Source organism: Pseudoliparis swirei, chromosome 11, assembly GCF_029220125.1.
Source record: "Pseudoliparis swirei isolate HS2019 ecotype Mariana Trench chromosome 11, NWPU_hadal_v1, whole genome shotgun sequence".
Lineage (NCBI taxonomy): Eukaryota > Metazoa > Chordata > Actinopteri > Perciformes > Liparidae > Pseudoliparis > Pseudoliparis swirei.
In genome coordinates this window covers 11455609-11478382 of record NC_079398.1, presented here as the reverse complement: position 1 = coordinate 11478382, position 22774 = coordinate 11455609, and the positions used below count along the sequence as shown (strand labels likewise).

The 22774-nt window shown below is 46.2% G+C and overlaps 2 protein-coding genes across 7 annotated transcripts; one reads left to right on the top strand and one right to left on the bottom strand.

Moving 5' to 3' along the window:
- Window positions 1-431: 431 nt before the first annotated feature.
- Window positions 432-19575, bottom strand: ctage5 (CTAGE family, member 5). 6 transcript variants are annotated; one of them, XM_056426459.1, is made up of 28 exons: window positions 19232-19567; window positions 18997-19130; window positions 17806-17892; window positions 13122-17613; window positions 12760-13023; window positions 12063-12163; window positions 9581-9712; window positions 9363-9384; window positions 9110-9198; window positions 8748-8819; window positions 8084-8194; window positions 6947-7018; window positions 6715-6819; window positions 6446-6568; window positions 6086-6265; window positions 5875-5965; window positions 5728-5795; window positions 5570-5640; window positions 5374-5475; window positions 5155-5251; window positions 4845-4912; window positions 4054-4139; window positions 3782-3895; window positions 2400-2540; window positions 2133-2240; window positions 1962-2014; window positions 1696-1873; window positions 432-1594 (listed from the first exon to the last, which is right to left on the bottom strand). In XM_056426459.1, the coding sequence occupies exons 1-28, from the start codon at window positions 19350-19352 to the stop codon at window positions 1377-1379; spliced, it is 7500 nt and encodes a 2499-aa protein (XP_056282434.1). In that variant the 5' UTR covers window positions 19353-19567; the 3' UTR covers window positions 432-1376. The 6 variants fall into 6 exon arrangements, 4 of the variants coding, with proteins under 4 accessions (XP_056282434.1, XP_056282435.1, XP_056282437.1 ...); XM_056426460.1 differs by having other exon boundaries at window positions 3782-3892; window positions 19232-19566; XM_056426462.1 differs by having other exon boundaries at window positions 17307-17613; window positions 19232-19520.
- Window positions 19576-19814: 239 nt separating this feature from the next.
- On the top strand, window positions 19815-22721 carry gemin2 (gem (nuclear organelle) associated protein 2). Its single transcript, XM_056426537.1, has 10 exons — window positions 19815-20070; window positions 20357-20441; window positions 20691-20780; window positions 21034-21093; window positions 21233-21349; window positions 21471-21515; window positions 21610-21678; window positions 21765-21875; window positions 22102-22160; window positions 22354-22721. Exons 1-10 carry the CDS (start codon window positions 19949-19951, stop codon window positions 22391-22393), a joined length of 798 nt encoding a protein of 265 aa, XP_056282512.1. The 5' UTR covers window positions 19815-19948; the 3' UTR covers window positions 22394-22721.
- The last annotated feature ends 53 nt before the right edge of the window (window positions 22722-22774 follow it).

Below are 22774 nucleotides of genomic sequence, written 5' to 3'. Positions count from 1 at the left end.
CTGCTAAGACACGTCAGAATGTCTGACGTCTAGATATCAGGATAACATGTCCCTGTTTGCTAATTAGCCTTTTCCATTACAGAAAAACAGATGTGTTCTGTTCCCACCAACACTGAGGCCATATTGTCTAAGTCTGCACAGCAACATTTGCATTTCCATTGCATATTTAACAGAGATGTTACACCTGAAATTATAAAATCACGAGGGTACAATTAATACCTATAAATAGCCCACACAAATGTATTTTCCAAATATTTTGCTCACCATCAAATAAATAATAATTAAATGTCGTGTTGCGCAATCAAGTGGCCAATAAGTGAAATGTATTTTTTTGGAATACTTTGAAATCACAATCAATGCTGCCATACACACACACACACACACGCGCCACTGCTTGGATTGACCAGAAACACATCGGTGGAAGACGGAGGTGTTGTCAATTTGACAGTCTTTATTCATCCGTAAATTATTATTTTTCTTTACAAAATTCACATGGCCGCCGTCTTCCCGGCTCTCCAAGTCCGTCCGTGCGTCTCGCCGCTCTGTGACTCATGCTGGCTATGAGCCACCTTCTTGTTCTTTGTTCAAGCCACACACACACACACACACACACACAACCCCGAGTCCCTGTAGCTTAATCAAAAGCACAGTTGAGCTCCTGCCGTTTGAAACGACAGCTTTGTTGACGAGGTGAAGTCCTTTGAGTCCCACAGGGGCAGCCAGGCAGGTTCAGTGATCGGTTATCAGTTCAATCCTAGTTCCTTGTTTGACCTCCGGGGAATATTTAGAGTTCAAGATCACGTCAGTTCAGTCGCTGACGAAACGAGACCTGAAGGGATCAGATTTAGGTGAAGCCCGAACTTGGTCAAAACCCACATGGATGCTAAATGGATCGTTTTTGTTGATGTACACTTTGTTTAATGATAGTGACAGTATCAGGAGCCATTTTCCTTTAGTGCCATCGGGATGAAATGATCACTGATGCAACGCAGAAAACCATAGTTCTGTTACATACAGCATGTCAACCTTTGAGTGACATTAAAAAAAGTCTGGCATTCCACACAGACGCACACACACACACACACACACACACACGTATAGATTAAGCTACCGTGGTCCTGCTACTGACAGCAAGCGATAGAGAGAGAGAGAGAGAGAGCAGAAGCAGACAGAGTAAATGAAGTGGGCTTAATGAAGGCTGATGGTTTCCCCGGTGGTAACGTCCCTTCATTAGATACACCCCCCCACCGGGCTAACACGTAGACATTACAGAAAACAGAGCGATGGGAAGCGGTCATTTGCCCAACCGACCCATCTACCGCCGATTTCAACATTATCCATCACCTCGCAGCTGTAGATGAAGAACCTGATGAAGCTCAAATGGTGTCCTCGGGCGAGGGCGTGTGCTCCTCTGGCGACTGAATGTGCAGCGGGGAGGGACCGGACTGCCAAGGAGGGAGAGGACCCATGGAAGGGTGTGGGGGGCCGTCGAGCATCGGGGGGCGCATCGGGGGAGCGTAGTGAGGGCGAGGGCCGAGAGGCCCGCCGTGTGGGAAACGGGGCAGCATCATCCTCGGAGGTGGAGGGGCCCACACTGGAGAAAAGGGGGTCGACGGGGAGAGAGGGTCAGATTAACCGATGGCGCTTCGAGACGACGTGGCGCCAAAACAGGGTTCGCAAAGATAGACTGCTTACTCGGCATCATAGGAGGGCCCGTGGGTCCCCTGGGCGGGTAGAAGTCAGGAGGTGGCGGTCCATAGGGGGCTCTACGAGGAAAGGGGCCGCCCATGGGGCCCATCAGGTGACCGGGAGGGGGTGCGCCCCCGAACCTTGGATCCGCTTCAGGGGGAGTCCTTTGATCCCCAGGACCAGACTGGTGACACAGATATTAAAATTTAATTACATTTTAAAAAGGTGATAGTGCAGAGGCCGATCCAAACGCACACAGATACTCCACTTGCCTCTCTGTGGTCGGGGTCCTCGGGCCCGTGGCTGTTCTCTCTGTAGGGGCCATCTGCGTCGTCATGGACACAGGGAATGAGCAGTCATGGAGGAGGTGGCTCCTGCGCGTCGTCTCGACAGTCAAAACGGTTCATTTGTTCGGCTGAATCGAGTGCAATGAGGCGACTCACCCGCCATGTCTGAAGGGTGAGGGGGACCCGGGGGGAGACCCCTGGGATGAAGAGGGCCGTGAGGAGGTCTCCTGTACAGTGGACCTCCTGGTTCTGGGAACATATAGCCTAAGAGACAGAGAGAAGGAACATGCCAGGGTATGATCAGTACTTTATCCACAGCTCTGTTGTCGTTGTAGAAAAGTTAAACAAAGCTCCAGATGTGGTGGAAAGACCGGATGAGCTGATAAAAGAACACTTTCATCACAGAGCTTCACACAAACACACCTGGAGGTCCGGGGGGGCCTGGTGGGGGGCCCCTGCGATCTCTCTCCCATGTCGGAGAGATGGAGCCGCTGTCGGAATGAGGACCTCCGCTGCGCTCCAGCTCTCCTTGGCCACCTGGGGGCTCCATTGGACCACGAGTCGCTGCGGAGGAAAGAGACAAGGAGAAAGAGACAAGGAGAAAGAGAGAGAGAGAGAGAGACAAGGAGAAAGAGACAAGGAGAAAGAGAGAGAGAGAGAGAGACAAGGAGAAAGAGACAAGGAGAAAGAGACAAGGAGAAAGAGACAAGGAGAAAGAGACAAGGAGAAAGAGAGAGAGAGAGAGACAAGGAGAAAGAGACAAGGAGAAAGAGAGAGAGAGAGAGACAAGGAGAAAGACAAGGAGAAAGAGACAAGGAGAAAGAGAGAGAGAGAGAGAGAGAGACAAGGAGAAAGAGACAAGGAGAAAGAGACAAGGAGAAAGAGAGAGAGAGAGACAAGGAGAAAGAGACAAGGAGAAAGAGAGAGAGAGAGAGACAAGGAGAAAGAGAGAGAGACAAGGAGAAAGAGACAAGGAGAAAGAGAGAGAGAGAGAGAGACAAGGAGAAAGAGACAAGGAGAAAGAGAGAGAGAGAGAGAGACAAGGAGAAAGAGACAAGGAGAAAGAGAGAGAGAGAGACAAGGAGAAAGAGACAAGGAGAAAGAGAGAGAGAGAGAGACAAGGAGAAAGAGACAAGGAGAAAGAGACAAGGAGAAAGAGACAAGGAGAAAGAGAGAGAGAGAGACAAGGAGAAAGAGACAAGGAGAAAGAGAGAGAGAGAGAGAGAGACAAGGAGAAAGAGACAAGGAGAAAGAGACAAGGAGAAAGAGACAAGGAGAAAGAGAGGAGAAAGAGACAAGGAGAAAGAGAGAGAGAGAGAGACAAGGAGAAAGAGACAAGGAGAAAGAGAGAGAGACAAGGAGAAAGAGACAAGGAGAAAGAGAGAGAGAGAGAGACAAGGAGAAAGAGACAAGGAGAAAGAGACAAGGAGAAAGAGAGAGAGAGAGAGACAAGGAGAAAGAGAGAGAGACAAGGAGAAAGAGAGAGAGAGAGAGAGAGAGAGAGAAAGCGATAGAAAGAAAGAGAAAATATCAGACAATTAGGCCAGAATGATGCGATTGCAAGAGACACACAAAGCGAAAGCGTCACGTCAATCAGAAGGAGGCGAGACCAATAAGACATCCCATCGCCACCAGTGTTCCCCAACGACCTGCCGGAGGACGCCTTCAAGCGCCTACAGCTGGTCCCGCTACAGCTGGCCGGTCATCCCCAACATGCTGCAAGCGTTTACTGGTGGTTACTGGTTACTAATCTGGCTCAGTGTGAAGCCGGGTCCATGTGTGTGTGTGTGTGTGTGTGTTCATACCTCTAGGAGACAGTCGAGTCGGCGGGCCGTCCATTAACGTCGGAGGAGACAGAAACGCTCTGGTTTCAGATGCAGGTCGACCCAGAGGAGACGGACCGTACGGGGACCTTTCTGCTGGGGGGGGGGGGTAGTTCAGTGAGGGAAAAGTCAAGGAAGTCTGCAGCCTACTGCTTCTAGGTTGGGGCCCGCTGAATACAGCGAGAGTAATGATTTAGTTTATAGGGGTGTGTGTGCGTGTGTGTGTGTGTGTGAGTGTGTGTGTGCGCTCTCACCTCTGAAGGGCAGCGGCCGAGCCAAGCTGTCCAAGGCGTAGAGATCTTTGTCGAGGGCGTCTAGTTTAAACTGTGTGTCTGTGAGCCTGTGAACAAACACAAATAAAGTCAACCAATGAGAAATAAATAATAATTCTGCACCAAAATATGTACACGGTATATAAAAAAAAAAAACAGATTTAAACATCTCAAAGATTTCTGTGGAATTCAGAACTAAGTGTATCTTCGGTGTCATGAGTCAAACATGAATATGTTGGAGGAGGAGATATCTACGCACGCTTCAGAGCCACAAGAGCCCGTTGACAAAACACAGCGCGCGTACCTTTCAGAATACACAAGTTACTGGTCTACTGTTTGTTTGTGTTATTGTGCGACAACGGTGAAATATCTAAAGAGGAACTAAAACACCAGAGTCACACAACAACGCCGACAAACCAACTCATCCAGGTGGCGGTAGACTCCTGTGTTCTGCAAGATGGAATGACTGTTTTTCTCCAAGGGAGAAGCCAAGAAAAATAACAGCTCCAGTTCCCTGTTGGAAAGGTCTGGAAACAAAAGGTAAATCTGTGAAAACACTTTAAATATAGGGTACACTCAACTGATATTGATTTTTTAAAAGTATCTAAACTCGGTTGTGCTGCATTGCTTTCCTCCCGTATGATGTCTCTACTGAAGGCGACTATGGAGGAATACCTCATACAACACCAACTTCAAAGCAGCCGCACTCTCCCTTTAACCTCCTGTTCATTTCACGTAAGTTTGGGTTCGGGGGTCGGCTACGGTCTGCCTACTTCTGTCTAAAGAGGGCGTTCTCTCTCCTGATGTCTGTGAGCTCTCGGTCTGCTCCTCGGGCCGCCAGCTGGAAGAATAAATAAAAATCAAACCAAGATCAGAAACGCAACCCGACATGTCAATAGTACGTACGTACAGATGCAGTCAAGTGCACAGCATTGAGACAAGCCATGTGTGTGTGTGTACTGCAGTGACAGGTTACTAGAACAACAACAACAAAATAACAGCCACAACAACATCAAATGAATGTATTTGGCTATCAAAAAAATAAGAAGAAATACTCTTTATATTTGTATTAATTTGACTTGCCCAGTTATTGTGAGCCTTCTTCTCGTGTGATGATATTTGAGTCTGGTAAGACTGTTTGGTTTTCTCAAGCTCCTCCTCCATCTCTCCCGCTCGCTGTCTGAAGGACAACAAAAAAAAGAAGAGACGTTACCGACTATGGGTGTGCCCCCCTGCACCTCCCTGCCCCCCCTCCTGCACACCGTCAACATGTTCGGGGAACACTTTGTGAGGGAGCGCTACCTGTAGTTGCCGAGCTCCTCCACGGCCAACGCAATGTTTTTGTCTGCTTTGGTCAACTTCTCCTCTTTCTGCATGCGCACCTTCTCCTCCACCGTCAGCAGCCTGCGAGTGCACACGTTCATCAACAGCTGCCACAGTTGCTGTGACTTCTCCACGCAATAATAATAATAATAATACTTCCCCTCACGGGTCGTACCTGTGCAGCTTGAGCTCATTCTCTTGGTACATTTCTGTCATGATCTGGAGTTTCTGTTGTAACTTTTGGACCTGTGAGGACATGAACCCAAAAACAAATCAGCGTGGAACAACAATCTGATTAAAGAATAAGAATAAGGCCCAGCCGAGGGAGACTACCTGGTCCTGGTACTGCTCAGAGTCCGACTGCAGAGATATCTTCTTGTTGTCCAGCTCCTTGATGCTCACTAGAGAGGAACACATGACATCAGAGACGCGTCAGGTCTCTACGCTGGCATCATGGAGTCAGACCGCTCAAGGACTCACCCAGCAGGTCTTCTTTTGCTTTGACTTCATCGTTCAGCTTGGCAAACAGCCGGTCCTTGTCTTCGTCTACCGATTTGAGGTCTGCGTTCAACTACACGAAGACACACGCTCGACGTATCAGCGGACAGTCCACGTGTAAATGTACAGCGTTTATATAGATATGAACGAGTCTGGTTGCTGGCTTTGTTTCCCCTCCATTAAATGAAAATACCTTCGCAGCGTAGATGAGTTTCTGGACGTTCTGGAGATGGCCCTGTGCATGCGCGGCGTCCCCTTTTCTGTTCGCCGCCGCTCTGCCGTTGGACGTCTCCTTCTCGCCTCCTTCCTCCCCGCCCTCCTCCTCCAGGTCTGAGTCCCAAGCCTTCATCCTCAGCAGCCGATCCGTCAACGACTGGAAGAGCACACGCATTTGGCGTCAAGCTCATTTCCGACGACAAACAAAAAAAGGATGATGCAACCGAAGGCCCTCGATCATTTGCGTCCCCTTTGCACCTTCTTCCTCCGCGGCGTTTCCCAGAGAGTCACATTATTTTATACCAAGCGTTTAGCAGAAATCTCAAGGTGACCGTACCGTTATGCGCTCATCCTTGTTGGCCACATCCTGCAGCATCGTGCTGTGGGCCACCTCGCACCTGCTCATGTCCTCCTCCAACTCACTCACTCTCTCTGCCCATCCCTCCACCTGCTGCTTCAGCTGAGAAGAGAGGTAAAGGGGAGGATGAAGATGTAAAGAGCCAAAGAACCATGGCTCGAGTGCAGTATGTGACTTGATGGAGTGGAACAGACTGGCGAAGCAGCACTTCCAGTTCTCCCCCGTGCTTTACGCGTCGAGCGTCCTACCCGAGCGTTGCTCTCCTGCAGCAGGGCGTTCTCCTCTGCAGCCGTCTCCAGATTCCTCTCGAGTCTGTCGCTGTTCATGCTGTACACCTTCAGAGTGGTTTGTGCCTGGAGACAAAACAGGGAAGCGATTCATTTAAAACGCGGCGGGACGGCGCAGAGGAGGGAAAGATGAAGCAGCAGAGGAGATAACAGGAGTGTGAAGGTACAGAGAAGAAGGGTTCGGGAATGGTACCTGCTCTTCTTGCGACTGGAGGTCTCTGGTTTCTTCTTCAGAGGGTTTCATGCTCTCGTCAAGGAAAACTAACTGGAAGGATGACAAAAATAAATAAATATATATATATTAGGGCTGTCAGCGTTAACGCGTTAATCTATGCGATTAATGTGGCCGTGTTAACGCACTAAAATATTTTAACGCAATTAACGCAATTTTTAAATTTTTTTTAATATACTTTATTAATCCAGTGTCAAACCGCGGCAGTGCGGTTTGACACTGTTTCCGTTTTTAAAACAATTATTTCTCCGCGAAATCAGTCGGGTTTCCTCCTCCGCTCCTTCCTCCCCCTCTGATACACAGAGACACAGAGGGGCGACGGGTCGGGTGACGCGGCGCGGAAAGAACTCGTCACACGAAACCTTCACCGTGATTGGTCAATCCGTTTGTCTGTCAACATTTAGCGAAAAAACAACCACTGAACACTCAGTAAATCACAAGGACCTCCCACCACACATGTGAGGCTCTATAGCAGCCTGTCAGTCAGAGAAGCAGAGAACACGGCGCGAGGACAATGTGCCTCAATATATAGAGCTGAGATTGTTCTGGAATGTTTGATGTATAACACATGGGTATGTGTCATATGCAAAAGTCTTTAAAAGGTGAATTTACATTTTTTTGCAAAATGTATAAAATGAGCCCAGCCTCCAGAGGGTTAACAGGACATATGTGAATGTCAGTCAGTCACCAAGGCCACTGGTTCTGCTGTTCAGTGGTAAAGATGACAGGACCAATGGGGTCTCAATATACTTCTTTTTGTTTACTAATCTGGATGTTTCACTGAAGAAACAATTTATCATCCACGATATTAAATACCTCGCTGGCACTTTATAGGTAGGAGCTTCTTTGAAAACACAGCTGTGTGAAGTTTTGTCTTTAAAAAGAAGAAAAGAAATTCTTTTAATCGCGATTAATCGCGATTAATGAATTTCAAAATGTGCGATTAATTAGTTACTTTTTTTTAATCGATTGACAGCCCTAATATATATACATCAGTATCACCCTAATGCAATGGATTTCCATTCCCATCCAAATATCATTCTCGATAAAGGATTGCGGATGTTACAGCGGTCGGTCGTAGCGTGTGTTTGCTCCTACCCTCCTGTCCTGCTCGAGCCGACGTTCCCTCTGCTGGTCCAGTTCAGCCTTCAGCAGCACCAGATCCCCATCCAGCTCCTTTTTAGCATGTTCTAACTGTTTGGCTTGGACCTGGAGGAGAAAGAAATCAATGTTCAAGAGAGAGTAAAAGAGCAGAAGAATACGGAGGGAACACGAAAAACAGGTCACAGTTGATGCCAATACTAATATTAATGCCATTTGCTAAGTGTTCAAAAAAAGCTGGGCAGGAACAAGCCTGGGAACCATACAGATGATTTATTTATTACTATTATAGATAAATATACCACTATTGTGTTGTATTTGTGGTATTGTATTGAATTCTGGTATCGTGGCATTGGGTATTATTGTATTTATGGCAGGTATCGTTATCGAAGTGATCATTTTGGTACCATGACTCAAAATGAAGGAGCATTCTGCTCCACAAGGGCTGACTGTTTAAACAAGCAACTGTTTGCGAACACGTCAACTCAATGGGCGATGATGTGTCAATGTCGTTTTCACAGCTGGTTTCAAAAATAAATCGGGATATAAATCTATTGTTGCAGGTTTCACTTAAGAAAAATGGGTAAAATGTGCAAACGTAAAATACATTGAAAATCTCAGTAGTTTTTTGGGTAAACCATTTTTCCTCTCTCTGCCTTACCTCCAGATGATCTGACTTTTGAGTTTGGGCCAAGACCCCATTGTCCCTCAGCGTGCTCTCCAGGTCATCGTACTACAAATGAAACACAATGAGGAAAATAATTTGAGAAGCAACACTCATGCCAGCCATGACAAATAAAGTGCCTTTTTAGCAGAATTTGAACTTATGTTCATAACTGTCTTTCATAGCTTTGCAATGGGAGGGTTTCTGCTGTTTGACCACCACACTTCAGACAACATACATAAGACACTCCATCTGGTAAATCTGACGATTTTCACACCATGGAAATCAAAACACATCATATAGATTTGGCCTCAGATGGCTTAATGACTGGTTCTGCCACCAGACATTACAGTACCAACCTCTTGTTGACATTTGCTGAGAGTCTCAAGGACTTCACACTTCTCGTCCAGCAGCTCCGCCACTTGCTCGGCCATCCTACGCTCTTTACCTGAAAAGAAGGGAATACAAAGCCTATGAAGACATTCTAATTATTTTCTAACATACTTTTGCTCAATGAACACTGGCCAGAGAGAGGTTTAATTAATTTAATTGGCCATGATTAGCGATGTTTTATTTCTCTCAAGTCATAAGGAATAAATGGTGAGAACTTACTATGATACATTTTGCTTTTGACCTGTGAAGGAAGAAAAAGAAAACAACGATGAACACGAAGTATAAGAATTAATTTGTCAACTGCAAATGGAACAGGTGTGGCATCTTTGTGTGCATGTTTAAACCAACACATTAGAAGAAAACAAGCTGCATATAAGATCTTTGTGCATATAAGATCTTTGTGTTGATGCATATAATATACATGGCTGTGTACTTACAGAGCTATGACATCTCCAAATGAACAGCAGCATCGTCACCAGCCCCACCAGACTGGAGACGATGACTGGTTCCCATGACATCCCGTAAAGGTCCGGCCCGGGTCTGATGTCTTCGGGGAGTGACGACACGACCTGAACGAAGAGGAGAGGTCTGTTTGTTTAGAGAACTGGTTTCAGCCAACGAGAGTTGTGATCCTTTGGTTCGCTCTATTTAACCATGCGAATTGACACAGTGAATTAGTTACTGTGGATATAAGAGTTGGCTTCTCAGTGCTGAATGACTGCCCTGCAAACCAGTTCTGATCAATTGTGGTGAATGAAATGCAAACATTACAGATGGGGTCAAGCAGCCTGGCAGTCAGAGACCCACCAAACACCTGTTGCTTCATTTGATAGGGCTTCTTGCATGCATCAAACAAGCCAAACAACCATCTTATTTAAACTACAAATAGTCTCTCTAATCCAACAGTTGTCTAACGTATGTACATTTACCTCGTATAAGTATATATTGCAAGTTGTAGCCTTGAATACTCAGTTTTCCTCCAGAGCTGCTAATAAGGAGTAATATGTATAGTACTTTACAAGGTATATATACACACACATAAATATATATATATAAAAATACCTTCCATATTTGAGCAGGATGGTGACAAAAAGCAGGAAAGCACAACACCTGGTTAGATCTCTAATGCTGCCATCAATTAATACGCTAATGCTAGCTAACCGTCACGAGCTAACAATCACAAACACGTCTGACAACAACAATAACGACTCAGAATGTCCACGTCGTCTTGACAGCTGCTTTACGGCATTGGCCCGATACACGTGCACTCAAACACGAGCTGTACAAACTCAGTGAGTGTACTCGGCAACAACACTGAGCCGTTTTCGATATAATCCGTTACGTCATGTCAGCGGCTAGTAAATGCTAACGAAACCTGCCACATAACGTACATCCTTCACTTTCTCCACGGCGATACCGTAGTAAGCCTCCGCCGTCGCCTGGAAGTCGACCGCTTTGCCGGCCAACAGGACGCTCGCCGTATGTTCCGCCATTTCCGAATTATCGCATTTGCTTATTGTTTAAGCGATAGCTGTCATTTAAAAAAATATAAATATTATCCCGACGATAGGGACACACATCGAAGCAGTCAACCCAGCAGGCGGCGATTTCACATCCTTTTCACAACACCGACGCTCCGGACTGAACCACGTCACGTTGCACGTCGCAGGGGCGGCAAGACGTTACATTCGCTCTAAAGAATACCTCGACGAGGTTCTACGAGATTAGTTTTGCTTCTTAACACGATTAAACATATTATTTAAATGTATTTAAATAATTAATTAACACATATACATTTATCTGAGCACTCATGGGGACATCTATAGATATATATGTACACCCCCGCCAGTGTAAATGGTTCAGTCGCAACGTCACCAATTGTAAAATGCCACACTGGCACATCGGAGCGCTGTTAAAGCGACACTAACAGAAACAGGTGTCACTACACACATGTCTGATTACACCTACATGGAAAACTCTGTGTCGTTGAGTCTTTGGTAATGTCCCGAAAAAATAACATTATATTTTTTAACTGAGCAAATAATGTTTTTCGCACACATGCCATACTTCTCAAGCAGTTTACGACCGTGTGTCACACCTGTTGAGTTGCAGAGTAATGGTAACCAGCTGGTCCTAGAATGACATACGGTGGGGACTCGACTCGCCAATGTTTTAAAATTGTACTCACCGACCAGGCTTCATGTTCGTCCATGTGAAACTATCACTAGCCCCCTCAAATCATTTAAAACGGTTTGCCTCTAGAAGGTGGGCTGCCAGCTGGCTCGAGGTGTGCAATAGACCCACCAGGACTCAGGAATGTGTGATGATGACGGAGCCAAAGCGAACTTGAGTCCAGAGGGAGAGTCAGATCGAGGTGACACAAGTTCCGTGTCTTAAAGAACCAGACTACACAGTCTATTGACCTGAACCATCAGCTAGATGGACTACTGAAGGTTTATCAGAGTCAATTATCAAAACTTAGTCATGTGTAGGCACGTGTCCATGTGTGTAAGTTACCTGACCAAACATGTTAAAACTGGGACTGGAAAAAATGTACCCTGCTTGGACCCCCAGTCATAATGCCAATGAAACAATGCTGTGAAGTGGGAAAACTGTAAAAAAACAACAACTTTAATTTAATAAACTAGGCTCGTGGGTCAAAGACAGTTGAGCCCTTGCCCCTGGGAAAAGGGGATTGTCCTTCAATGATGTTCAGGTAGGATTTAAATCAATATCTTAAGTCTTTACTGCACATCTTGTGCATTATGACTCCCCCACTCAAATACACATACGTTCTCTTTATATTGTTTCATGGTGTTTGGAACAAACCTGAAAGACGACATCGATCAAAGAAAAGCTATAATTCGCTGTAGCTGTGTAGTTTGAGGAACTAGAGTTCAATCTGCGGATAACTCTTACCTGCACAGTGAGCCATGTCAGGCGCTCCCTCGTTACATGAACATGAGCGGCTGAGTTTTTGGCGATTTGATGAGCAAAGTCCCGAATTTGCCTCATTACCCCTGGAATCAGATTCACAAACATGTTGCCACAAAGGGCATATTATTCCAACTCAGTTGTAATGTACTAGCGTGAAACTAAAATTTCAAATAAAGTTCTGCATGCCACAGTGTTCCAGGTATCGCAGGATGATTGAGGAAGCCATGTCGCACTGCCTGTTTTTAACCCTTGTGTTGCCTTAGGGTCATTTTGACCCGAATAAATATTACACCCTCCCCCCACCTTTGGGTCATTTTGACCCGATTCAATGTTTCACCCTCCTGTTACCTTTATATTTACTAACATATTTTACCCTTTGGGTTCAATTTGACGCCAGCAATTAAAACCTCCAGAAAATTATTAGAATTAATATTGTTTTCCAAGTTTAAGTGTGAGGCACTTTATGTTTGTTTGTTGACTACCGAAAGAACACCGACATTAAACATTGAATGGGGTCAAATTAATCCTAAAGCGGGGGGAGGGTGTAATATTGATTCGGGTCAAAATGACCCTAAGGCAACACAAGGGTTAAATATCTTAATTTGTTCTTATCTTAACTGAATATCTTTAAATCTTGTTTTAATCCGCATCGATTAAGGGACACTTGAGTCATCCATACCTTCCAGTCGCTGTGGTTTTGCAGACTCAGGGGGCATTCTCTCTCCTTCACTACTTTTCCCCTCCTCTTCCCTTTCCTGATCCTCGGTCACACTCTCCTTTGCTGCGCTTCCACTCGGTCGTCCATCTTTCTCTTCACCCAACCCCGTCCATTCATCTCTTGGAGTGTTGGTCCCATCCGGGCCCTCAGAGGAATCCTCCTCAGCGGGCGTCTCCTCCTCTTCGTCGTGAGTTGAACAGGATTCCCCGACACAGCTGGCCTCGGCTGCATTGAACAGGGAACACACATGCACTCGGATCAAGAATATCTTTGTGGCCGTGACAATGACTCGTGCTGGTTTCTACCGCTGACGTCTGGTTCACCTGAGCTGAACGTCTCTCTCACTCTTGCCAGCAGCGTTTCGAGCTTCTGAAGTGCGACGAGTGCGCCGGTCTTTTCCTTGTCCTCCCGCGGTGCATCCGCGAGCCTCGCGCTGGGAGCCATCAGAGCCTCCCTGTGATGACCCAGAAGCCGTTCTATGTCCAGCAATATGGAGCCGTCGGCGTGGGGGTCACCGCTCGTGGGTCCCGCGCTCCCCAACATGTAATCCAAAAACTGCAGCTTGTGTCGTCCGAAGAGCTCCGCCAGAACGGTCGCCTCGTCGGCGCTCATGTGGGCGAGGAGGTTCTTGTAATGTGTGGCAGGGGTTTTGGTCTGGAGGGGGCTGTCCGCGGGGTGAAAGCGGACCCCCGGGTCGGAGGTCCGGGTCTCTGCGACTTGGGGGGAAGTGTGCACATCTTGACCCGGATCAGTGGTTGAATCCAGTGCTCGCTCAGAAGGGAGAGAGCCTCGTACCGTGAATGTGTCAGAACCCAAACTTGGGGGAGTCTCTTGAGACCCGCCAGTTTCTTCGAGGGGTGATCCGAAAAAGCTGAAGGCGCTTTGGAAAAGGCCGAACGCTCCTCCACTTGGCCCTGCGCGGCGACCGTCTGACGGAGCGCTTTGCTCGGACATCACAGCGAGGTTAACGGACGACACTGGAACCGCCATCGCTCCGTCTCTCCTGAAATCAGCCTCGTGCTCTGGGTTCGACTCCCCCTCTTCCTGATCAGAGTGCTCCCCTGTTACTGTCTCAGGATCAGAGGGTACTTGCTCTGCTTCCTTCTCAGCGGAAACCCCGTTGCTCATGGGTTCGGGGTCTTCGACCGCAGAGTTGTGGGCCTCACCGGAATGCAGCTGATCATCTTCTGTGTTCTCAGTTGTCAGTGGATCCACACTGTCACCTGAATCAGGCAAATAGTTGTTTTTCCCCTTGTTACTTTTCTCTTCCTCCACCTGTACTCCATCCTCATCCTTCTCCACACCTTCAATTGGTACCAGCTGATTCGCTCCTTTCCTGTCTGCTAATATTTGATAATTTTGCTTCCCTGTCTCCATTGCTTCTTCCTCTATTGAGCTCAATATATTAGCGGGATCATTTCCATCTCTGTTCTTCACAGATCCGTCGACGCTAGCTTGAGGATAAAAGTCATTTGAACATTTAAGAGTCTCTTCTTCATTTCTGTTCCTCCTCAAACGCTCCACAATCTCCATCTCCTCAAACTCCTCCTCTTTCATTTCACCTCTGACCTTTCCTTCCTCTCTCTCCTCGTCCTCCGTCGGTGGGCTTTCGGGCCGACTCTCTTCAGTCCGCGTGGACGCTTTGGAGAACACAGGTTCCGAGCTGTTCGTGTCTCGCGTGTCTTTCCCGTCGCTCTCTGGACCGTCCGTGTCTTTCTCAGCGTGACGTAAAGAGCGGAGGTTGTTTTTCATCTCTTCCTCAAAATGCGACTCCGCTTGTTTTTCTTCACCTTGTTCCTTTACTCCTTCTACCTCCTTTAACTCCTCCCTTTCCTTCACTTCTTTTAATTCTTCCCCCTCCTCCTGCCTTTCCTCTATGGACTCATCTATCTGTTGCTTCCACTCTTCCTTTATTTTCTCTACATTATCTTGTTTCCCCTCTTCCATTATCTCCTCCACTTCCTCCAGCTCCCCTACTTCCAATATCACCTCCACTTCCACTTGCTTCCCCTCTTCCTTGATCTTCTCTACTTCCTCTTGTTTCCTCTCTTCCATTATCTTCTCCACTTCCTCCTGTTTCTTTACTTCCTTCATCTCTTTAACGTCTTCCTGTTTCCATACTTCCTTTATTTCTTCCACTTCCTCTTGTTTTCCCTTGTCCTTTATCTCCTTCCCTTCCTTCTGTTTCCCCTCTTCCTTTATCTCCTCTATTTCCTGCATCTCTTCCACTTTCTCTTGTGTTCTCTCTTCCTTTATCTCCTCCACTTCCTCCTGTTTCCATATTTCCAATATCTCCTCCACTTCATCTTGTTTCCCCTCTTCCTTTACCTCCTTCCCTTCTTCCTGTTTCCCTACTTCTTTCATCTCCTTAACTTCCTCCTGTTTCCATACTTCCTGTATAACTTCCACTTCCTCTTGTTTTCTCTCTTTCTTTATCTCATACCCTTCTTCCTGATTCCCCTCTACCTTTATCTCCTTCAATTCCTCTTGCTTCCCTATTTCCAATATCTCCTTCACTTCCTCTTGTTTTCTCTCTTTCTTTATCTCATACCCTTCTTCCTGATTCCCCTCTACCTTTATCTCCTTCAATTCCTCTTGCTTCCCTATTTCCAATATCTTCTCCACTTCCTCTTGTTTCTCCTCTTCTTTTACCTCCTTCCCTTCTTTGTGTTTCCCGACTTCCTTTACCTCCTCCACTTCCTCCTGTTTCCCGACTTCCTTTATCTCCTTCACTTCCTGTTTCTTCTCTTTTTTCATTTCTTTCACATCCTTTTGTTTCACCTCTCCCTTTGACTGTTCTATCTCCTCCTGCTTTTCCTCTCCCTTTGACTGTTCTATCTCTTCCTGCTTTTCCTCTCCCTTTGACTGTTCTATCTCCTCCTGCTTTTCCTCTTCCTTTGACTGTTCTATCTCTTCCTGCTTTTCCTCTCCCTTTGACTGTTCTATCTCCTCCTGCTTTTCCTCTCCCTTTGACCCTGCTTCTTTAGTCTGAGTCTCTTTCCCAAACTCAATTGTCTCAGGTTGAACTGGCTGGAGGTTGTTTTCGTCGCTCTCTCTCTCAGTTTCTTTAACCGTTTCTTCGTGTGCATCACCGACACTTTGAGTGGCCCCCTGCTGCATATGTGGAGACTCTGAGTCCTGATCTGCACTGTTCTCCATCTGTGGTTCTCTCTCACCGGTGGAAAACGTTCTTCTGTCCTCCTCTGAGGCCGTTTCATTCTTACGGTCAGTAGAACGAGATGATCCGAACTCCTGAAAGCCAGCCTCCCCCTCCTGTCCTATCTCACCCTGAGGTGCCTCTGTTTCTGTGCTGTCAATCATAGCCCGTGAATCTGAACTATCAACATTGGTTTCCGCACTGTGAGCCGGTTCACCAGACCCAGAAGAGATGCTAGACTGGGTCAAAAAATCCTGAATATAGCCGCTTACATCTTTACTCTCCTCTCCTCCTGCTTCTCTGTCATTAACCTCGTTTTCTAAAGATTTAGGCATTTGATGATATTTACCCTTCTTTTTTGCAGATTCATTTTTCTTGCGATCATCTGAAGCATTCTCTTCCTCCTCTTCCTGACTGCTGTTGAGCATGGAGTACTTTTCACCTTCAGTCTGGGACGTTTTCTCGAACTCGGTCTGAAGAGAAAAGTCTTCTCGGTCGATCTCGGATGTTGCAGGTGAGACCCGATCCTCGCTGCTTTCCGAAGGACCTATCACGTTATTGTTGGTTTCAGCATTGACTCGTACGTCCAGTGGGACATTTGGGTCTTTCTGAGTGTCTTCCACCTTTGATTCATTGCCAGTCTCTGTCTCTACCTCCTCATTTTCCGAGCCTGTCGGATGTTCTCCGGTTTTGTCCTCTTCTGTCCCCTTCAAACCACTTCCTGCATTTTCATCAACTTCCTTCTTGTCGTTCTTGAAGCCTAAAATTGCCCTGATCCCCATATCCAACCAAGTGCCAGATGCCGGCGGGACTTCCTCTTCCTGGATTGTCTCCTTGGCCTCTCTTTCAGGCGTTGCCTCATACCCTGACTCCTGATTGGTCAGGCCGAACCCCAGCGTGTTTGACAGTCCGCTTCCCAGCCAATCCAACGTCCCCGTCTCTTTCTGCTTCTCTTCATTTAATTGGCTGCCTTCCAGGTCAAGAGACATCCGTCGACTCCTGAATCTCTCTGCTGGTTCTTCGACATCTTTTCTTTCTTCTTGTTGCGCTTTTTCTGCCGTTTCTGCCGTCCCTCCTCCAAAGCCAAGCCACCCAGTCATGGTTGACGCCAAAGACTCTGTGTTTTTTGTGTCTTCTTCTGTACTTTTCAAAGCATCGTCAGGTGTCCCTTCTCTTCCAAACCACAACCATCCTGTCACGGAGGAAGCGACAGAAGCTTCGGCCCTCGTCTTTGTTATCTCGTCTTTTCCCTCTCCTCCAGCCAAACTGGCGGCTTCTTCATCTTTTGCCGCACCTAACCACCCTGTCATCGAAGCACCGAGCCAGGAGGAGGGGGAGGGGTCAGACCCACCTTGTTCCATCCGAGCTGCAGGAGTCTCCCCCGCGCCCTCGTGAGTCCCGGCGGCGGCGTCGCTAGCGCTCTTGCTTTCGTTCTCTTCTGCCGATGTTCCGCCGGCTTCCAGTGACGACACTGGAGATTCTGCAGAGGGCTCCTCCGATGTCGTGGGACTTTCGGCGCTTGTGTCATCGGGGTAGGGAGTGGTGTGGGCGGTTTCTGACTCTTGGTTTTTCTGATCATCTTCAGCATCACCATCACAATCCAAATGACTGGAGTCAATGGGGTAACCAAACTTATCCATGCAGAAGAAATCAGATTTCTGAATGAAAAAAAGGGAAATGAGGAATAACAGATTTTACTATAGCAACTACTAATTTGGGATTAAATACTGTGCAATAATACAGTATACTTAATGTCACTCTAGTCATTAGCAACCACATGCTGTAGTCTTCATGAAAGTGAATGATTTGATCAAAGCCTAATCTGAAGAGGTACTGTAAAGCCTGTTCACCTGTGTTTCCACTACTTTTTCCGCAGTAGCGTAAACCTGCTCCTCCCGTACCGCTTCCTTTGGGAAGTAGCCAAACTGTTTGTCAATCTGAAAGCAAATGGAAGCAGAGTTCTGTGAGGCCACGGCAGCATTGTGGACGAGTGGAGGAAAGAGCACACGGCAATCAAGAGGAGACGAAAAAAAGAGACTGATCAAGATGACCAAACTAATATTTCATATTTTCAAAAAAAGGTTTCCCGCTTCGTTTTAGGCTCCGCGGCTATGATTACATGTCTGGCTTAACCCTTGTGTTGCCTTAGGGTCATTTTGACCCGAATCAATATTACACCCTCCCCCCGCTTTAGGATTAATTTGACCCCATTCAATGTTTAATGTCGGTGTTCTTTCGGTAGTCAACAAACAAACATAAAGTGCCTCACACTTAAACTTGGAAAACAATATTAATTCTAATAATTTTCTGGAGGTTTTAATTGCTGGCGTCAAATTGAACCCAAAGGGTAAAATATGTTAGTAAATATAAAGGTAACAGGAGGGTGAAACATTGAATCGGGTCAAAATGACCCAAAGGCGAGGGGAGGGTGTAATATTGATTCGGGTCAAAATGACCCTAAGGCAACACAAGGGTTAAGTGATGCAAATGGAGCAGCTGTAGTCTCATCAGAAACGGCTTGATTGCGAGCCTGATTAGATCACACAAACACTTTGTCCAAGAACTTTTAGAAATTCAAGAGGATACATGGAAATAAACAGCATAGCTTGTAAAAAGGGGATTTCATTTCTGTTATTTTTAAATTTATAAAATCTAATCTCATCCAAAATGCACTCATTGCCATCGTAATCAATAATAAAATGTCTCTGAAAAGCAGAGTAGGTCTTATACAGTGGATGTGAAAAGTGATAAGCAAGATAAAAGACTCTCAGGTAGGTGGTGATGTTCGGTCAGCACATTAATATGTTAGTGTTTACAATACATCACTTATTCTGCCTGTTTTCGTACATAGTTACACCATCATATATATGGACCGGAACGCTCTTGCAGACATTTGTGTTCATCAGGTACAATGTCACCATGAATAAGCCAATCAGTATAAAGGAGCCTGAATTTTCTGTATTAGAATCAGGACTAATCTCCTCAATATAGAACCGGGCATTGTTTGATTTAGGAGAGAGAGATGGAGCGGTCAGACTCACGGTGCCTGCCCAGAGGTCTCCTCTCTTCCCGGCCAGTTTGTGGTAAACAAAAATGGTCTCCCCTCGTCTGAAGCTCAGGAAACGGCAGTCCTTGCCATGGTGGTCCCTGGTGGCCTGCACTCTGCTCATTAGGCCTACACACACAAAACACAGATCATAAAGAAAGTTTCTAAAAACATACATTTATTATATTTAAACCAGATCATAGACTATGATGTAAGAATTCAAAACTTACTTTCACACTCAGAGTCCCCACAGATCTTGTAGTCAGACAACAATCCCAGACTGAAGTGAGGTAAAATCACAAATACATAGCCTGTCGCCCAGAGTATTCTATGTGCCAGTGAAACTGCCATTCTTGTTGTTTTAACAGGAGTGCTTCAGGAGGAAATGTCCATGTTTGAAATAACTGCGGCTAGTTGGGCTGGCAAGTGGACATTGCCTCTAAGCTGCTGCCGTCATGAAAACTCAATGGTAAATGAGAGGGCTGAGATAAGATACAAAGTTAACTTGAGGATAATCATTAACACACAAGGGCTGTTTGCAATACAGCATTAACCTATCTGCACACTGGTCAAAAGTTTTGTTTTCTATTTTATTTCAGTTCAGTATGAACTTCTATCATGAACTTCTCCGGGTGGAATAAATGTAAATTTAAATTAAAAACATGGCAGAAAATCATTATTTTTGGAGGCTACAGTGTGGAAGTTTTGCGGACTTCAGCCTTTATTGAGAAATACGATACCTCCACAGTTGGGTTCACGTCACCATAACAACCAACCGTCGCGCACAGAGTCTACGTCATCACTACGCGTTTCCAATCAAGATGGCCACCTAATTTGGGAGCTACAAGTTTTCACACGCTATACCCGCACACAGGACTCGGCAACAACTTTAGTTTAGTTTATTACCTCACAAGTAGTGATATAAATTCGCTTTCCATCGGTTCACAATGAAGTCGGACGTGGAGGAGTTAATGCCGAGGATGCTGCCCGTTGAGTTCGAAGCCGGTGCGCAGGACCTGGACCTGAATGGACCACCGAGAAACCCCCGGGAGTACCTCCGACAAGTCCAGTGAGTTCACCTCAAATACATTATTCTCCGACAGTGAAGTCTTGGGGTGACTGCCGTGTGCTACGCTGGTGCTGCCGCCGGAAAACAATGTAACAATGGTGGATAACAGCGGGCTCGGGAACCTAGTCCAACGCTAGGTTCACGTACCCAGTCGGCAGTCGGGCAGTAGAGTTGTATTGTGACAGTACATATTGTTTTACGCTCCTGTGTCCGCGCGTTGCTCAATACTAAAACGATATATGCATATACTTTATGTTATATGTATATAGAATATGTTTATCTCCAGGTTGGAGGCGTCACTGTGCCCAGAGGTGGTGGTTGCTCAGATTGACCCCAAGAAACTGAAGAAGAAACAAACAATCAATGCCTCTGTGAGTACACGTCATTGACAGAAACGAACCCATGCAGACACGTACGGTGCAGTACATGTACTAATGATCTTCTTTTATGACATGTGTGCCGTTTAGATGAGTCATTTGATCATCAGAAGTTGGAATTAATCAGCTGCAGTGCTGTGTTTATTGAATATGTACATCGTGGAATTAATCAGCTGCAGTGCTGTGTGTATTGAATATGTACATCGTGGCACACATGGAGGATGATGTTTCTTCTGTTTTGAGGTGGCGGGCTGCCATGCCGCTCCAGAGGGCTTCTCCCCCAGCCTCGGATGGCAGCAGCACCAAGTCAGTAACTTCTCAGATGTCAGGCAGGTAAAACAAAACCCATAAGACATCTTCTAGTACTTTATTTTTCTTTAATACTTTAGTTAAATAAATCCCCAAAACCTTTGAGCTGTCAATAAAAACTGGCCGTGTAATCCATGTCATAGGCCGATAAAATAAATGTGTCTTTGCTGTTTTTTAATCGTGTTGCAATGATGCTCTTCATCAGGGTTGTTGAATAAAACTGAACATAAAATCGTGAAATAATAATAACAATACAATTCCGCATTTTTGCCTTCAGAGCATCACAAAGAACAGGAGTCACTGGAGTGGCCACACTCTGGATGACAATGTGCTGATGGTGAGGACATGGCGTGGGTCGCCAAGTCCATTCGCATTCGAGGCGTCACCTCGAGAGCATCCGCTTTGAGCTGAATGCCGATCACGACTAAACGCTTGCATTTGTAATAAGTGCACATTTGCACGTGTGTGTCCGATAGCCGAACCTGACGGATGAAGAGGGCTGGAGGAGGTTCTGTTTAGGGGAGACGGTCTGTCTGGCCACTGCGTCCTGCCACACAGATGTTGGACCAGAGCCGGCGCTAGATTACAGCAAGGTTGTATGGATGTGTGCTGCTTGTGTGAGGAGGGAAAATACACTTTTATTGGACTACATTGTTATTTATTTGATGGCCGGGTAGTGGGCTAATAAGTACTGAAACGTGTGTGTGTGCTCAGGTGGGCTTCCCCCCCTTCCTCACCATCGTCAGCAGACTGAACCAGGTGAACAGCCTCTTTATTTACTCTCAGAGCTCGCATTTCAAAACCAAGTCCAATCAATCTTAATATTACCCGTTTTCTCTCCCCGTGTCGCCAGTCCACTGTGCTGATGGTGTTGGAAACTCTAACCTGCTGGTTTGAGGAACACCAGTTTGTTCCACAGCTGGTGGGTTCAGTTCGTCAAGTTTGAATAATCTGTAATAATAAACCTTGTGTGTGCGTGACATCTTTTTCCTATTGCTCGGGCCGTAGGGTTGCTGGTTGTACGCCTTGCTGGCCTGCCTGGAGAAGCCCCTGCTGCCCGAAGCCCACTCCTGCATCAGACAGCTGGCCAGGAGATGTGCCGAGCTTCGCAGCGCACTGGTACGACGTCACCTCCTCCACCAGTCGTCGATGCTCCCTTCGCTCCTCCTCCAGAGTACTTTTATAATGGCAACTACAAGTGGCTATTTTAGTCCCATCTTTAGTACTAAAACCTCCCTGTTAAAGTGCAGGTGGTAGAAAGACATCGCTGTACTTTTTAAATGTGTACGAGTCATCATTGTACCATATATACATATATATATATTTTACTTTTATGATTCCACAGGAGAGTCAAGAGGATGAAAAACTGCCTGCCCTCAACCTGCTCATCTGTCTTGTTGCCAGGTATCATCTCCCACTGAGGAGTCGGGTCACATGACGTTTAACACGTGGCTGGTCGTATTTAACCAGAGAGCTTCTGGAGCTACCTGTATCTTTGTTTAGTGATTATGCCAACATATAAATGTAATTATATGACTAAGATGTATGTCAGATGTCACTTGTGTGCCTGACGCTCCATTGCTTTTCTTTCCTGCAGATACTTTGAACAGAATGACCTGGCAGACCAGCCGGACTGACCGTTGAGTAGAACATCCAGATGTGGAGGACCGGGTTGCAACTCTAACAGGAAACACATGGACAGTTGAAGATGTTGACTCTAAAACAAAAACAAACGGTTCCAAGGATGCATCCGAGGAGAGGGCTGTGGCCAGTTTGCAAATCACGGTGAAAGTTGAGGATGAGAAAATAATCAAGATCTGGAGTGTAAAGAGGTTTGAATTCACCAGGTGATTTGGATTTCTGCTGACATTACCGGAGCCAAAGCACCCGATGGTTTTCTGATTCTGTGCATTTTGTTCTGGGGTTTATGATGTATGGAGTTTTCTATTAAACTTATTTACTACCTGTGGACAGTCATTGAAATTCAAATAGTCCTCTGGACAAGTACCTCAAACCTT

Bases quoted from the DNA above. Each gene is read 5' to 3' on its own strand.
- gemin2 (XM_056426537.1), top strand. From the start codon at position 19,949: ATGAAGTCGGACGTGGAGGAGTTAATGCCGAGGATGCTGCCCGTTGAG. The intron at 20,071-20,356 runs GTGAGTTCACCT...GTTTATCTCCAG, and splicing joins GAGTACCTCCGACAAGTCCA to GTTGGAGGCGTCACTGTGCC. The intron at 21,516-21,609 runs GTGAACAGCCTC...CCGTGTCGCCAG, and splicing joins TCGTCAGCAGACTGAACCAG to TCCACTGTGCTGATGGTGTT.
- ctage5 (XM_056426459.1), bottom strand. From the start codon at position 19,352: ATGGCAGTTTCACTGGCACATAGAATACTCTGGGCGACAGGCTATGTA. The intron at 4,913-5,154 runs GCAAGTCAAATT...TTATTCTTCCAG, and splicing joins AGAAGGCTCACAATAACTGG to CTGGCGGCCCGAGGAGCAGA. The intron at 1,874-1,961 runs GCAAGTGGAGTA...CTGTGTCACCAG, and splicing joins AGGACCCCGACCACAGAGAG to TCTGGTCCTGGGGATCAAAG.